This window comes from Crinia signifera, chromosome 6, assembly GCF_055691185.1.
Source record: "Crinia signifera chromosome 6, ASM5569118v1, whole genome shotgun sequence".
In the NCBI taxonomy this organism is placed as follows: Eukaryota; Metazoa; Chordata; class Amphibia; order Anura; family Myobatrachidae; genus Crinia; species Crinia signifera.
Window position 1 is genome coordinate 159,569,199 of NC_139222.1, and position 14,362 is coordinate 159,583,560.

The 14,362-nt window shown below is 49.2% G+C and overlaps 1 protein-coding gene across 3 annotated transcripts in view; it reads left to right on the forward strand.

Moving 5' to 3' along the window:
- LOC146008479 (mitochondrial tRNA methylthiotransferase CDK5RAP1-like) overlaps positions 1 to 14,362 on the forward strand; it is a 39,259-nt gene that overhangs the window by 21,176 nt on the left and 3,721 nt on the right. For all 3 annotated transcript variants that reach the window (XM_083147816.1, XM_083147815.1, XM_083147817.1), the window contains 3 exons: positions 7,405 to 7,535; positions 7,618 to 7,767; positions 8,754 to 8,894. In XM_083147816.1, the coding sequence (XP_083003942.1) occupies positions 7,405 to 7,535; positions 7,618 to 7,767; positions 8,754 to 8,894 (422 nt within the window). The remainder of the gene's footprint in view (positions 1 to 7,404; positions 7,536 to 7,617; positions 7,768 to 8,753; positions 8,895 to 14,362) is intronic.

Consider the following 14,362-nt stretch of genomic DNA (forward strand, 5'->3'; position numbering starts at 1 on the left):
TCCATTAAATAAAAAACATTTTCACTTTGCAAAACTTTTGACAAACTGAAATTAATAAGCTACTCATCGGCAGAGTGGTTTGTGAATCGAACACTGTAGATATCGTGAAATCCATGTGAGATCGATCCCCAGTCAGTTATGTTTCCCTTGATTGTTTGCTTATTTATTGAGAGTTTTTGGGATCTTTTGTACCTGCTGCAGCAGCTCCTGCCCTGTTGTGGTTGAAATACATTGGCCGGCTCAGTGCTTGCGAGTCGCGGGTTCGACTTGCTGCACCAAACTGGCACTAGCAAACATTTAGCAGCCGCGATGAGTGTGGCTACATCTGTACTTTTTATTCTCTGCATACATATAATACCATTAGACAAATGTACTATAAATGTGACTTTAAACAAATATGCACTTATATAAAAAAATTGTCAGGATTGAGATATTTAATTAAAAAAAAATAGCTGGGAACTGTATAATGCTAAAATGCAGAGTGAAGCCGCGGTTAAAGCACAGTGACCAACCGGCGGGTGCTGGGAGCAAGTGCATGCCCAGCGCTGTCTACAGCACATGTACCCGATACACGCCGCGGCCCCATGTGCTATTATTGCTGCAAAGTGACCTCCCACCACAAAACGAGCTACCTCAATTATGACAGCGAGCTACCTGTGACTCGCGAGCGACGGTTTGGCGATCGCTGCTCTATAGAGTGCCACATTTGATCTGCAGCACTGTACAGAACAGTACAATAACAGTGCACTACAGTAGATAACTTACAAATAACAGTATAATTCTATATACACAACACAGGTTCGGAAGCAGTGGGTGTAAGGGAGTCTTCAGCATAGGCTGAGACAAGTAGCTATTTGTTACTGAAAGAGGTCATCACCCCAGTATTTCAGGTCAACCACTGAAATGATATGTACCATATATACTCGACATATTAGAGTGCTGTGGAAGTATTAGTCTCACAGGTTGATCAGCATTTAGCTGAAGTCTAACATGATTCACAGTTAGCACATGAATTTCTTAGGTCTTGTTTTCAATACCCAGTTAGAAAGGGCATTTTTGCTTTTGGACAATGTCAATGGTTATAGAGAATAGTTTGGTGAACAGCGCTCTGGGTTGCTGGTGGTCAGAGCTAGCTGCAGGACTAACAGGTGACCAGCCTGGTATGGGTATAGAGCAGGGGTGGCCAACTGGTCAGAGGTAAAGAGCCGAAAAGTATCTGTAGTCAAGCTAAAAAGCTAACAACATGCGCGAGCCAAAAAAAGGAGCATGGTCTATTTTGGCCCCTTGGGTGGGTGTGATACACATATGCCTCCAATAGGGCAGAGCCATATATACATATGCACCCAATAGTGCCAGATACACATATGCTTCCACGGTGCCGGGTATGCTCCCACGGTGCCAGAAAGCTGGTATGCCCCCACAGTGCCACAATCTGCTATGCCCCCACAGTGCCACAATCTGCTATGCCCCCACAGTGCTAATTTCCCAGCAGCAGCACTCACCGTTGTTGCTGCTGCTGCCGGGCGGGGAGAGGACAGTCTGGCGTCCCCCTGCAGTCCTGTCATGTCACCGAGCACAGCACACTGCCCGTCTCCTTCCCCCTTCACTTCTCTGTGACTGTGCCGTCCACCAATCAAAGCTCGCGGGCCGGCCCCTGATTGGCTGGCGGCCCGTGAGCTCTGATTGGCGGACGGCCCAGTCACAAGGATGCACAGTGAGGGGTAGGAGAGATGCACAATGCATGCTCTCCTCCCCTCAGAAGAGGAAGGGATTCGGGGAACCGGCAGTGGGTGATGGGGGACGGACGGTGGGCGGTGGGCAACAGTGGGAGCAGGAGCCTCACTTTAGAAGGGGGAGAGCCACATGCGGCTCAAGAGCCGCGGGTTGACCACCCCTGGTATAGAGCAAATTTATTGGTAGTAGTGTGCTCAGCTCCTATTGGGTGCTGCATGGGAATCTTAAAGTGATCAGTGTAACACCTTGATTTTTTAAAGAAATGAATGGGATTGGATGAGTGAACAAAAGCATGTATTTTTATAATACTATAATTCTAGGTCACAATTCCAAATTAAGTGTGCAGTGAATAAGAATAAATATGAACTGAAAGGAAAATACATGGTTAGAAATGGGGTGGGGTGGGGGGTGGTAAAGTGTTCTGTCCACTATTTGTTCCCAGGGGGGGCTGTAGGTGATGGGGGGTGTAGACTGTCAGTTCGTCTCAGTGGTGGTGGGAAGAGGTCTGTTGGGACAGACACAGTCACTGGTCAGAAAAAAGGCACAGGGAGGAGGTTCAGGGAGCTGGCGTCCCGCCCCCCCCTGCAGTACACCTCTCACCTGTGCTCAGTGTTGTAGTCCTTGTGGAGGGTCCTGATGCGTCCCGCAATGTCCTAAGCTATCCTCTTCACTCCAGCCAAAGGCTCGGTGAGCACAGCAGCTGTACAGCGAGCCCGGCTCCACAGTGCACGGTGAGATGCGACTTCACGGTAGCGGCACTGCGATACTACCGTCTCCCGGCGTCACAATCTCAGCCTCGCTGTTGTGGGCTTTACTCCCGGCCAGGAGGAGACTTGATGATACTGGAAGTATGCTGGGTTTAGGTTATTGTGGTGTTTCCAATGCGTTTTGGCCTTGGGGGGTCGCCTTCTAGGGAGTATTTGCAGAGCAGTATGTCTCTGGGTCCATTTACAAGTCAAGTCAAGTCAGTTTTATTGTCATCAGCAGCGGGAGAAAAACTCTCACTGCAGACGAAATTGTGTAGTACATAAATACCAGTACAGTAAAAGCAATATCCGTATAATACATATAAAAAAGGGAAGAAAAATACTTAAGGGATACATAAAATCAAACATCACTTCAAGCATTCAACATACGCACTGCTGATGGAAGGAAACTGTTGTGCAAGCGGCTAGTACGTGCCCTCATGGTTCTGAACCTTTTTAGCGAAGGTAGTTGCTCGAATGAACTAAAAAACGGGTGACTGGAATCGGCTGAAATATTTTTGGTACGCTTTAAAATTCTAGAGTTATAGAGCTCCAATATGGTTGGCAGTTGCACTCCTATAATTTTGCCTGCGGCCTTTACAATGCGTTCTAGTTTTGAGCGCTCCCTAACCGTGCAATTGCCGAACCAGACGATAATGCCGAAGGTCAGAATACTTTCTATCGAGCATCTATAGAAGTTTGTCATGGTGGGCTTGCTCACACCGGCCGCTTTTAAACGCCTCAGAAAAAAGAGACGCTGTTGGGATTTCTTTGTCTGAGTGAGAACATTGCCAGACCATGACAAATTTGCTGAGACCTGAAGTCCCAGAAACTTGACTGACTCCATAATTTCAACATCTGCCTCGTTTATACACACTGGTTTCTTCGGCACCACTAACTTTCTCCTAAAGTCAATCACTAATTCTTTAGTTTTTCCCTCATTTAACACTAAGTTGTTTCCCTCGCTCCAGGCTACCAGTCTCGCTATTTCATTTCTGTAGTGGGTTTCATCATCCTCACTAATCAACCCCACAACTGCTATATCGTCAGCAAATTTCACGATCTTGACAGAGTCAGAAGACGATATGCAGTCGTGGGTAAACAGCGAGTATAGTAGGGGACTGAGGACACATCCCTGCGGCACTGCGGTCTGAATTATGGTCTCCTCAGATACGGTGTTCCCCATTCTGACCACCTGGGGTCTGTTAGTTAGGAAATTCAAAATCCAGTTGCAGGTAGATCCGCTCAGGCCCAAGTCAAATAATTTCGACACTAGTGACATTGGGATCACTGTGTTATTTATCTGTATGGGGCAGTCCTACAGCTGATCTTCCCAGTCATTAATTGGTTCAGAATGGATGGTTCTATCCTTTTCTTGACGGTGCTGGGAAGCTATTGCACAATGACCTTTAATAATGCTAATGTAGTAAGTGTTTGTGGTGATCTTGGGTGGTGAGGCGATCCCCTCGTTCATCTTGATGGTGGTATAATTTTGTCCCATTTAATAGTCTTGTTGGGAAGTGATCTGTAGTAAACACTTATTGGAATACTTAATTGCAGATGTTGAAGTGATTCCCAGAATTAGTTTTTATGGGATTCTAGATGTGTTCTTGTCTCATTCACTGGTTGTCTTATCAATTGCTTCCTATTGGTTGATCAATTAAACAGTAATATGCAAACAGGCATATGTCTTTTCATACTTTTGGTTAAATGGATGTCCCTAACCCTTCTGGATGAGAGATAACTACAGATGTAGCTTTTCTCAAATTTGGCCGGCGCTCGCCAGATCCCTTGTGCTGGCGAGCGCCGGCGATAGAGATTGGGACGTGCGTGCATCTCACGCGCACGCGTGTCCCAGTATCACGGCGACTGGGCAGCATCTCCCTGCCTGTCTCCGCTTCAGGGAGACGCTGCCCAGTTCGGGGGGGTGGGGAGGTTGGGGCGGCGAGGGAGACCGGTGGAGATGGTGGGGGAGACACCGGGGACCCCTGCCAAGCTCCGTTGCCACGGGGCGTGCGAGCGTCTCGAGCACGTGTGCCCCCGGGCGGGAGCTGTCCGCCGGCGTGGATGGCGGTATCAACGCCATCCACTGCAAGGATAAGGCCGGCTCCATCTGTACATATAGTGTGCTAAAATAGCTGATCTAGGTTTGGGCACATCTTAGCTGGATGGGTTGGGTGGGTGATTTAGCTAAATAAAATTTAATTAAATTTATAGTGGGTAAAATATAGGTAAACTAGGAGATTCATTGCGCCCTCCGGGCGCTCTTCACACCGTCGTGAGGGGCTACGCCCCATTAGAAGTAGAAATATATGTGAGTGGGAGATCTAGTGTAATTGAGATAGAGATCGCAGAGAGAGAGAGAGAGAGGGGTCGCAGAGAGAGAGAGACAGAGGGGTCGCAGAGAGAGAGAGAGGGGGGTCGCAGAGAGAGAGAGAGGGGGGTCGCAGAGAGAGAGAGAGGGGGGTCGCAGAGAGAGAGAGGGGTCGCAGAGAGAGAGAGAGAGGGGTCGCAGAGAGAGAGAGAGAGGGGTCGCAGAGAGAGATAGATCGCAGAGAGAGAGAATCCCTTTCGTGGGCACCCCTCCCCCCACCCGAGACCCCCCCTCCCGAAATTCGCGGGCACCCCTCCCCCCACCAGCGACACCCCCCCCCCCCCCAATTCACGGGCACCCCACCCCCCCTTCCGAAATTTGCAGGCACCCCCCCCCCCCCCCCCCCCCCCCCCCCCAATTTGCGGACACCCCCCCCCCCCCCTCAATTCGCGGACACCACTCCTGAAATTTGCGGGCACCCCTCCCCCCCACCCGTGACACACACAACCCCCCGATTCGCGGGCACCCCACCCGCGCCCCCCCCTCCTAAAATCCACGGGCACCCCTCCCCCCACCCGCGACAACCCCTCCAGAAATTCGCGGGCACTCCTCCCGAAAAATCGCGACCCCCCCACCCGCGACCCCCCCTCCCGAAATTCGCGGGCACCCCTCCCCGCGACCCCCCCCTTCCGAAAATCGCGGGCACCCCCCCATGTGGGGGGTGCCATGACACCTTCAGCAGGGGCTGTACGCTGAGTACAGAAGTACTCACTGTGATTGTCTGGCCAGGGAGGAAGCAGCTGGCAGAAGGAGAGAGTACAGATGAGCCACTGCAGCCTGGTTGCCAAAGTGCACGCTGTCCTCCTGTGTACGGAGCTCCTGGGTCACAGTCAGTGTGCTCGGGTGGAAGGGGTGGTGTTCAGCCGTGGGGCGGGGTTTGGGTGGTATTTGGCCAGACATGGGGAGTGGTGGGAGAGTAAGGGGCAGGAGCTTTGTGTAGGACATAGGATGTGTAGAACTTGTAATGCAGGTTCTGCATTGTGGATAACGGTGGATGGGCCTGTCAATCACCCGTGGAACCCCGCCCACCATTACCTACACTGCTTTTGAGTGACGGATCTGGCTAAATATATAAGAGATAAACAGGAGTTTCCTCTTCTAAGTATTAGATGGTAATCACTATGGATTCCAGTCTACAGGGTTTTGTGGAGGTCCCAATGTATCTTAATCAGCAGGCATTTTTGCCAGAAGGTTGACCATAATTTTAGTCAATATCTTGGAACTTATGCTGTTTACACAAGGTGAGATTTGACATTTAGATTTAGTCAAAATGCCATGCAGATTGTATGCAGATTGCACAGGTTTTTTAACTTGCGATCCTGATGCGCATTCCCAGGTACAGCACAAATCGAAACAAAGGTAGGGCAGCAATGACTATATAGTGTAAATCGAATGTAGATTGCATGAATTGTATGTAAATAGTACAGAGTTAGCAAGGATTGCATAGCAATCGAAGCTTAAGTCGAATGGCAAGGGAATCTCACCATGTGTACACACCATAAGAGCAGTTTTGAACATGTTGCAGGAAGCCCATTCGATAATTCAGGGCAATCCTTTTCATTGTGACAAAGATGCCTGATGCTAGCAGAGTTTCTCCATTTTTCTGTTGTGTGGGATAACATACAGCTATCACAGGTGAACACCAGAAAATAAGTACTATGGGGTCCTATCATTTAAAAAGGGCCGTCCAACACCACCTCTTATTAAATTGGGTGCTCCTTAATTATTTATAAGTGTGAGCTCCGCTCGCCCTCCATAGTAAAGGGGTTAATAATGTTACTCTCCCAGTCTCATAAAATATTTACACTGCCAGTTTGGGCCACAGGGACCGCCCTCGCTGGGTTGACTCCAAGGCCCTGCAGGCCATCCTTTGTCACAAACAAGGCTGCTGCTCCAGAACAGCTCCTGCTTATCCAGAGCATCTGCCTCAATGAATCGCACACACTCACACATGAGCAGCGTTCCTGGCGGTTACATTCTTGCTAGCTGCCCCCATAACAAGCCTAGTTGCCGACTTTGTCACTGTAATGCTTATTAGATTGACCAGAGTTAAAAATATGAAAATATACATTTTCTATACTGGCCCAATGCACATTAGCACAGAAAATCCTGTTCCCTCTCTGCTGATCTCTTCTGATCATGCTATTTGCCTGTACATTCCTTAGTCTCACATCTTAGTTTATTTAATAGCAAAAGTGCATTTCTATAACGTTTCAGCATAATTTCGGAAATCATTTGCCAGACTGCAATGAATGTTTAGGAGTAATGATTCTTAATGGGAAATGAGTACATTACCGATGTACTGTAGGCATCATTCCTGTTTTTTTTTTTCCCTTGTATAAAATTTGACGGCAGATAAGAACTTATTATGATCCTTATTTTTAAACCATGTGGATACCTCAAACCCTATTTGGTCCTTATTTATTTGTAAGGATATCCTTATGTCTATCCCATGCATGTTTAAATTACTCTATTTTCTTATCCTCTATCCCCTCTGACGGGAGACTATTCTATTTGTCCACTACTGAACAATGCATTTCTTTTTAATAGGGGTCAGTCTCAGCAGTGATTTCATTACTGGCTTCTGCCAGGAGACAGAGGAAGATCACCAACAAACGGTGTCACTGTTGCGTAAAGTGTCCTACAACGCTGCTTTCCTATTCGCATACAGCATGAGAAAGGTGACTTGGATACATACTTGATATCTTTAGAGGAATTAAGTTTTGTGTAATCGAAGTAAGAAAAATCTGCTTCCTGCATTAGAAAACAAGAGCATTTCACAGACTGAGTGATGATGTCCCAGCTGAGGTAAAGAGAAGGAGACTGGAGGAACTCATTGCAGTCTTCAGAGAGGAGGCTGAACAGGTCAACAAGAGAGCTATAGGAAGGACGCAGCTAGTTCTGGTAGAAGGAGTGAGTACCTCATATTACTTTTACAATAAATGTGTTTTCACAGAAAGCATCATTTCAAGACAAAGCCTGTGTGCTCGAATGTACCGGTATACTGTATAATAAAGATGTTCCAAATTAAAGACTGGTACAGAACAACTCAGCTTAAAGTTGAAAATCATGTCATAGTGTACATTGATATTTACACATAGATCACCATGTATGAAATTATTTTTCCCCACACATTGTCTAGTTTCTGTATATATACTGATGTTGTTTGGTCTTTGTGACAGGGTGGGCACTCACGCCTAGCGGTCACAGGCTGGGTCCAGGTCTCACAGGACCTGGCCAATAGGGTATTCCCTCTTACTGTCCGTAACCACTTGTTACGGATTCCACCCAGTGTACAGTGGGCAGGTATGATGCTGCAACCACCAAGCTCCTACCACATGGCACTTAGAACCACGTTACTGCTCAGGCTTCTACAACTGGCACATGAATACTGCTTACTGCTAGTGTGCGTGTCAGCATGTTGCTGATACGGGATATATATGGATGACCAGCAGTAAGAATGCCCTGCAGCCTAACCCTAACCTCCTTCTAAGTGCCTAAACCCACCCTCCTCACAGCCTAACCCCCCCCCCCCCCTCACTCAGCCTAACCGTATGTCCCTTTACTAGTCACTGACAATTAATCTGGCCTGGCATCAGTAGCTGGCAGGGGGCGGAACTTGAGACGCTGGGTTGAAATCAGAATAAGGTGGCGAACAGGACTACTGTCTTATCTGTCTCCCCCTTATCCTTTCGTCTTTCATCCCTCCCCACCTCTTTCATCTATCTTTGCCTCCTCGTCTGTACCACTTCGTCACATCTCTCCCTACATGTTTTGCGCATAATTAATATAGAGTTTGGACTTCTTTTATAATAGTTGATGTAGAAGGCATTGCATTGTTTGTTACATAACAATAAGGTTTCTTTTTTTGAATGTCACTTGCTATATCTGTATTACAGGCCAGCAAACGCTCCTCAGAAGAGCTATGTGGACGAAATGATGGAAACATGAAAGTTGTTTTCCCCAGTTTTCCTATAGAAGCTGTCTCACCTCTTGAAACCAGAGTCAAAGCCAGACCAGGTGACTACGTCTTAGTTAAGGTAAGTCATTATTTGTTTTCATTTTGATAACCCCAAAGCAGTTCCTTAAATAAATATCTCTAGTTTATAGCATGATATAAAAGTGTTATTTTGAATAAACAATACCTATCTGATCCTCAGAAGTCCAATATTTATGGATTGATTAGAAACATTTGAAAATTATGTTTTGTTTCTCAATATTACCATAAGGGAAAACCAAATTGGAGTCAGGATTTCAGAGCACTGTAGTCTGATGTATTGCGAGAGTTTTAAAGCTAATAATACATTACTTTCAATTATTTAAAACAAATGTAAAATATATAATTTGACTTCAAAGGTTTGAAGTGACAGTTATTTAAAATCTTAGTGTTCACTTTAGTGTTTTTTTAGGGGAGGGTGCTGACCACCGACTAGGGCACGTTTTTACATTCTAAATTTACATTAGAAACAAAAAAAATATCAAATAAAAAAATTGCTCACTGCGCCAGGATTACACCCATTAAACATTGTCACACACTAGTATGCCCATTACATATACCACACACCGTAATGCCTATTAAATATTATGCGCCACACTGTTATGCCTATTACAAATAACCTACATGTTCGTTGCCCTGGGGGAGATACATGCTTGTTGCCCTGGGGGAGATACATGCTTGTTGCCTCCGGGGTATTGCATGCTCGTTGCCCAGGGGGACTCAAAAAACTGATACGCCGCTCTCAGCAGAGGAGGTAAAGGTGCCTATACACTGAGTCGATTTCGGCCAATTCTGACGGATCGGGCCGTGAAATCGGCCTAAATCGGCTTCGTTTGATGTCCCGTGCGCATCGGACCTTTCTCTTTTTTAATATTTTAATTACATTTCATCAACTTTTTCACTCTCTCTATATAGCTTCAGCTTCCTATCACTAATATTTTTTAACACAATAGTTTCCTCACTGTTGTGCTGTTCTGGGCTTTTCAACTTATGCTGTTTTTTGGGGGTGCTGCACCGTGCACCTAGATATAGTGCTAGGGACACCCAATATACAGAGAAGCCTTGACGATGGCTTGGGGGCTTATCATACATTTGCGCAAATATATGTAACCAATTTCTCTGATGTAGTGTTCAAGACTGATCACTAATGCTATATTCAGTGAGCTGGGAGAATTAATGTTTCTTTATAGTCCACTAGGGGGCACAGGAGTTCACGCTGGGTATGAGAGGTGAGGTAGCAGAGCGTGCACCAAAGGGTTACAGAAATGTACCCAGCATGCTCCCTGCCTCCCTTCTCCCTCATATCCCGCCCCCTGACCCTGGGTCACCAGTTTTTTCTTTGGTGCTCAGGCAGACTGAGCGGCGCCATTTTTTTCTCGGCTGTTCGTACAGCCAGGGTTACTGAGCTGCCGCAGCGACTGCTCTTTTAGTGAGTGTCAGCGGCGCAGCTCCTACACCCGGAGACGGAGACGGCAGCGCTGGCAACTGGGCTGGGGTCTTCCATCGCGGGATCTTCACTCCTGAGGCTCCCGCAGCTGCGCCCCGTCCTGGGACAGGTAAGCAGCGGTTCCCTGCGTGCAGGGGACCGCGTCTAGCAGCAGATCCCCCCCCCCGTTTTGTGGGAGTCAGCGGGGGGGCAGGCGGTGTGGGTCTGGCGTAGCCACCCTTCCACTAGACCACCAGGGACTTTTATTCAGGTGTGTCCCCGGAGGTTGATGCCTGAGGGGGTTAATGGGATGTCCTGAGGTCCCTCCCCCACCCCTGGGGACGTGCTGAGTGCTACCTCTCACAGCCCCAGGTGTTCCAGCTCCTCCTTTTAAAAGCCTAATCAGCAGCCATTCTGGCACATGCTGGGTATAGAGACAGGAGGCTGCTGGAATTCTCCCTTACACCTTGCTCCTGGAGCCTGGTTTGGTATAGTATTCTCCTCTCCTGCTGCGGGCTGGATTGTTGAGCTCTGCTACTGTCTCCTTTCCTGTGTACAGACAGGCCAATCTTGTCTATTACAGGTGAAAGGAGTTGTCACCATACAGAGTTTGTGTGTTGCATAATCTCTGTTTCCTATTCAGCTTGCTGAACTGTGATATATTTGCCCTTTACAAATTGCTTTGCTAAGGCTTTTTGTGTGAAAGGCTGCAAGTGTGTGGTGCCCCTGGGCCTTTCCTATATAGGGACACTTGCTTATTCTGTGTCTGGTAGTAACTGCTGGTGTTTGTTTGTTTGCTCGGTCAGTATGCCTAAGGCGAAGAGCAAGGAGGCTCCTTCTCCAATGCAGCGTACCTGTAGAGACTGTTCAGATGTACTGTCTCAAGAAGAGGAGGAGGTTTGTTCCAGGTGTATCACGGTGGAAGCAAACCCGTTACCTCTGCCTCCTACCCAGCAGGAACCGGCCTGGGCCTCGACGTTGACTCAGGTAATGACACAGCTTATTGACCGCTTGTCGGCACCAGCTCCCCCTGCGCCCCTGCCCCCTGTCGCTAGTGCCAGTGGTGGGGCAGCTCAGGCTTATGTAGAACCCCCATGGTTGCAGTCCTTTGCACAGTCTGTGCAGAGGTTAACGGATAGTTTGGCAGGCAGGGGGTCCAGGCGGCTGCCTAGGCAGAGGAGTCCTGTGCAGGATTCTCACGATTCCGATTCGGACTCTGCTGCAGGGGGGTCTACTGATACTTCAGATCACGGATCCGCTGTGGCTGACGACTCTTTGTCCTCAGCAGAGGTAGACTCACTGGTGCGGGAGGTCAGGGCAGTCCTCCAGTTGGAGGATGAGGCCCCTGCTCCTACCGTCTTTCCCCGATAATAAGACACTGTCTTATTTTTTTTTTCCCCTCAAAAAAGACCATAGGTCTTATTTTCGGGGGAGGGCTTATTTTATTCCCCACTGCGCCTTTAAAACATTCCACACTGCGCCTTTATGAAATGCCCCCCAAATGATCCATAATTTATGGTAATGTGCCGGTATTTTACATGCCCCCACCTGTTTAACTTGATGTCCGTTGATGGCGCTGTGTGGTGAGCAGCAGCCAGCCAGTTCAGCCGCGTGATGTGCGCGGCGCGATGTGTGCGGCGTGACGTCACGCCGCGCCTACCGCAATGCATCCCTGGGAACGGGAGCTGCGGTGCTGCTGGTGAGTAAGAGGAGGTGAGCGGAGGGCAGCGGGGGTCAGCGGGAGTCAGCGGGGGCTGAGCGGAGACTGCACATATGGTGCACATACAATAACATTGGGAAAATGGTAGGGCTTAATTTCGGGGGAGGGCTTATTTTGGACCAGCGTCCAAAATCTGGGGTAGGGCTTATTATCGGGGTAGGTCTAATTATCGGGGAAAGACGGTAGTAGTAAGGTCCCGCTTTTTAAGCGGCCTAAGAAGGTGTTGGCTCAGTTTCCACCTTCGGCCCATATGGAAGATTTATTGGAGACAGCATGGGCTCAGCCGGCTAAAAGGTTCCAGCTTTCTAAGCGCCTTACTTCTTTTTATCCGTTCCCTCCCTCAGAGAGGGCTAAGTGGGAGAAGCCTCCCCCGGTGGATGCTCATGTGGCCAGGCTGGTGCGCTCTTCAGTTCTGCCCATTCCGGATTCTTCTTCCTTAAAAGACCCGTCGGATAGGAAATTGGAAAATTTCCTTAAAACTGCTTATTCACAGGTGGGCGCAGTCACCCGTCCCTCTCTTGCAGCAGCATGTGTTGCCAAGGCAGTTTCTGAATGGGCGGGCATGTTGGAGTCGGGATTGTCCGATGGTTCTAGTCGCAAATCTCTCCTGGGCCACGTACAGAATATACAAAAGGCTAGTTTGTATTTGGGGGAGGCTGCTCTGGACTCGGGAGTACTGGCTTCTAAGGCTTCCGCAGCCACTGTTGCTGCCAGACGTGTTTTGTGGCTTAGGTCCTGGCGAGCGGATAACAATTCCAAAAGGGCTTTGGAGGCTCTCCCCTTTCAGGGGGATACCCTGTTTGGTCCAGAGTTGGACAAAATTGTGACTACCCTGGCGGCCTCTAAGACGGCATTTTTGCATTCGGCGGCGCCTCCCCGGCAGAAGTCATCGTTTCGGACCCAGGGTAAGGCCAGAGGTCAATCTTCGGCCAGATTTGCCTCGGCCTCCAAAACAGCCAAACCCCGCACCAAGCAGCCCTGGGCTACCAGACGCCCAGCGGCCAAGCAGACTGACAAGCCTGCAGCCTGACGGGGCGAGGCCCCACCCGGGGGATCCCAGGGTGGGGGGCCGTCTCCTGTCCTTTGCGCCGACGTGGTGCGACACCACGACGGATGCTTGGGTCAGGGGGGTGGTCTCCAGGGGCTATGCCCTAACGTTCCGGGTTCCCCCTCCTCAGCGTTATTTTCGCACGGGTCTTCCAAGGGACACAGCGAGACAACTGGCGCTACAGCTTTCCATCCGATCCCTTTTAGACTCGAACGTTATTGTTCCAGTTCCTCAGGAACAGAGGGGGCAGGGGTTCTACTCCACTCTGTTTCTGATCGACAAGCCGGACGGTTCTCACAGACCGATTCTCAATCTGAAGTCGCTCAATGTGTTTTTGCGGGTGCCGAAGTTTCGTATGGAGTCTCTTCGGTCCATTATTCTATCCCTGGAACCGGGGGACTTCATGGCCTCGCTCGATATCCAGGACGCATACCTCCACGTTCCCATCCGGCCGGACCATCAGCGATTTTTGAGGTTCGCCGTCCAGGAGGACCACTTCCAGTTCAGGGCTTTGGCCTTCGGACTGTCCACGGCTCCCAGGGTGTTCACCAAGGTGATGGCAGTTATGTCGGCTCACTTGCACCGTCTGGGGGTTCGATTGATCCCGTACCTGGACGATCTCCTGATTGTGGCGAATTCTCCAGTCCTATTGCAGAGTCATCTGCAATTGGCGATTACGCTTCTATCATCTCACGGCTGGAAGATAAACTGGAAAAAAACATTTCTGACTCCTTCTCAAAGGATGGTCCACTTGGGTGCTCTGCTGGATACTCAGCTCCAGAGGGTTTTTCTGCCGGAGAGCAAGATCCCTGCTCAGTCACAGAAGGGTCTCTGTGCACAGTTGCATGGTGGTGTTGGGCTCTATGGTCGCTTCATTCGACATGGTGGAGTATGCACAGTACCATTCGCGACAGCTTCAGCTGTGCGTTCTAAGCCAATGGTCAGGAGATCATTCTCGTCTGAAGAGTCAGGTGATCACGCTATCTCCGGAGGTCCGCCTGTCTCTCACTTGGTGGTTGAAGGCGGACAACTTATCCCAGGGTCGTCCATTTTGGATTCCATCTTGGATTCTAATAACCACGGATGCCAGCCTTCGGGGCTGGGGGGCGGTTTGCAACTCAGTCGGTTCAGGGTCGCTGGACAGCGCAGGAGAGTCGCCTGCCTATCAATGTCCTGGAGTTGAGAGCAATCCTTCGGGCTCTTCAGGCCTTAGAATCTCTCATTCAAGGGTGCCCGGTAAAAGTCCAGACCGACAACGCCACAGCCGTGGCCTATGTCAACAGGCAGGGCGGGACACGCAGCAAAGGAGCAATGAAG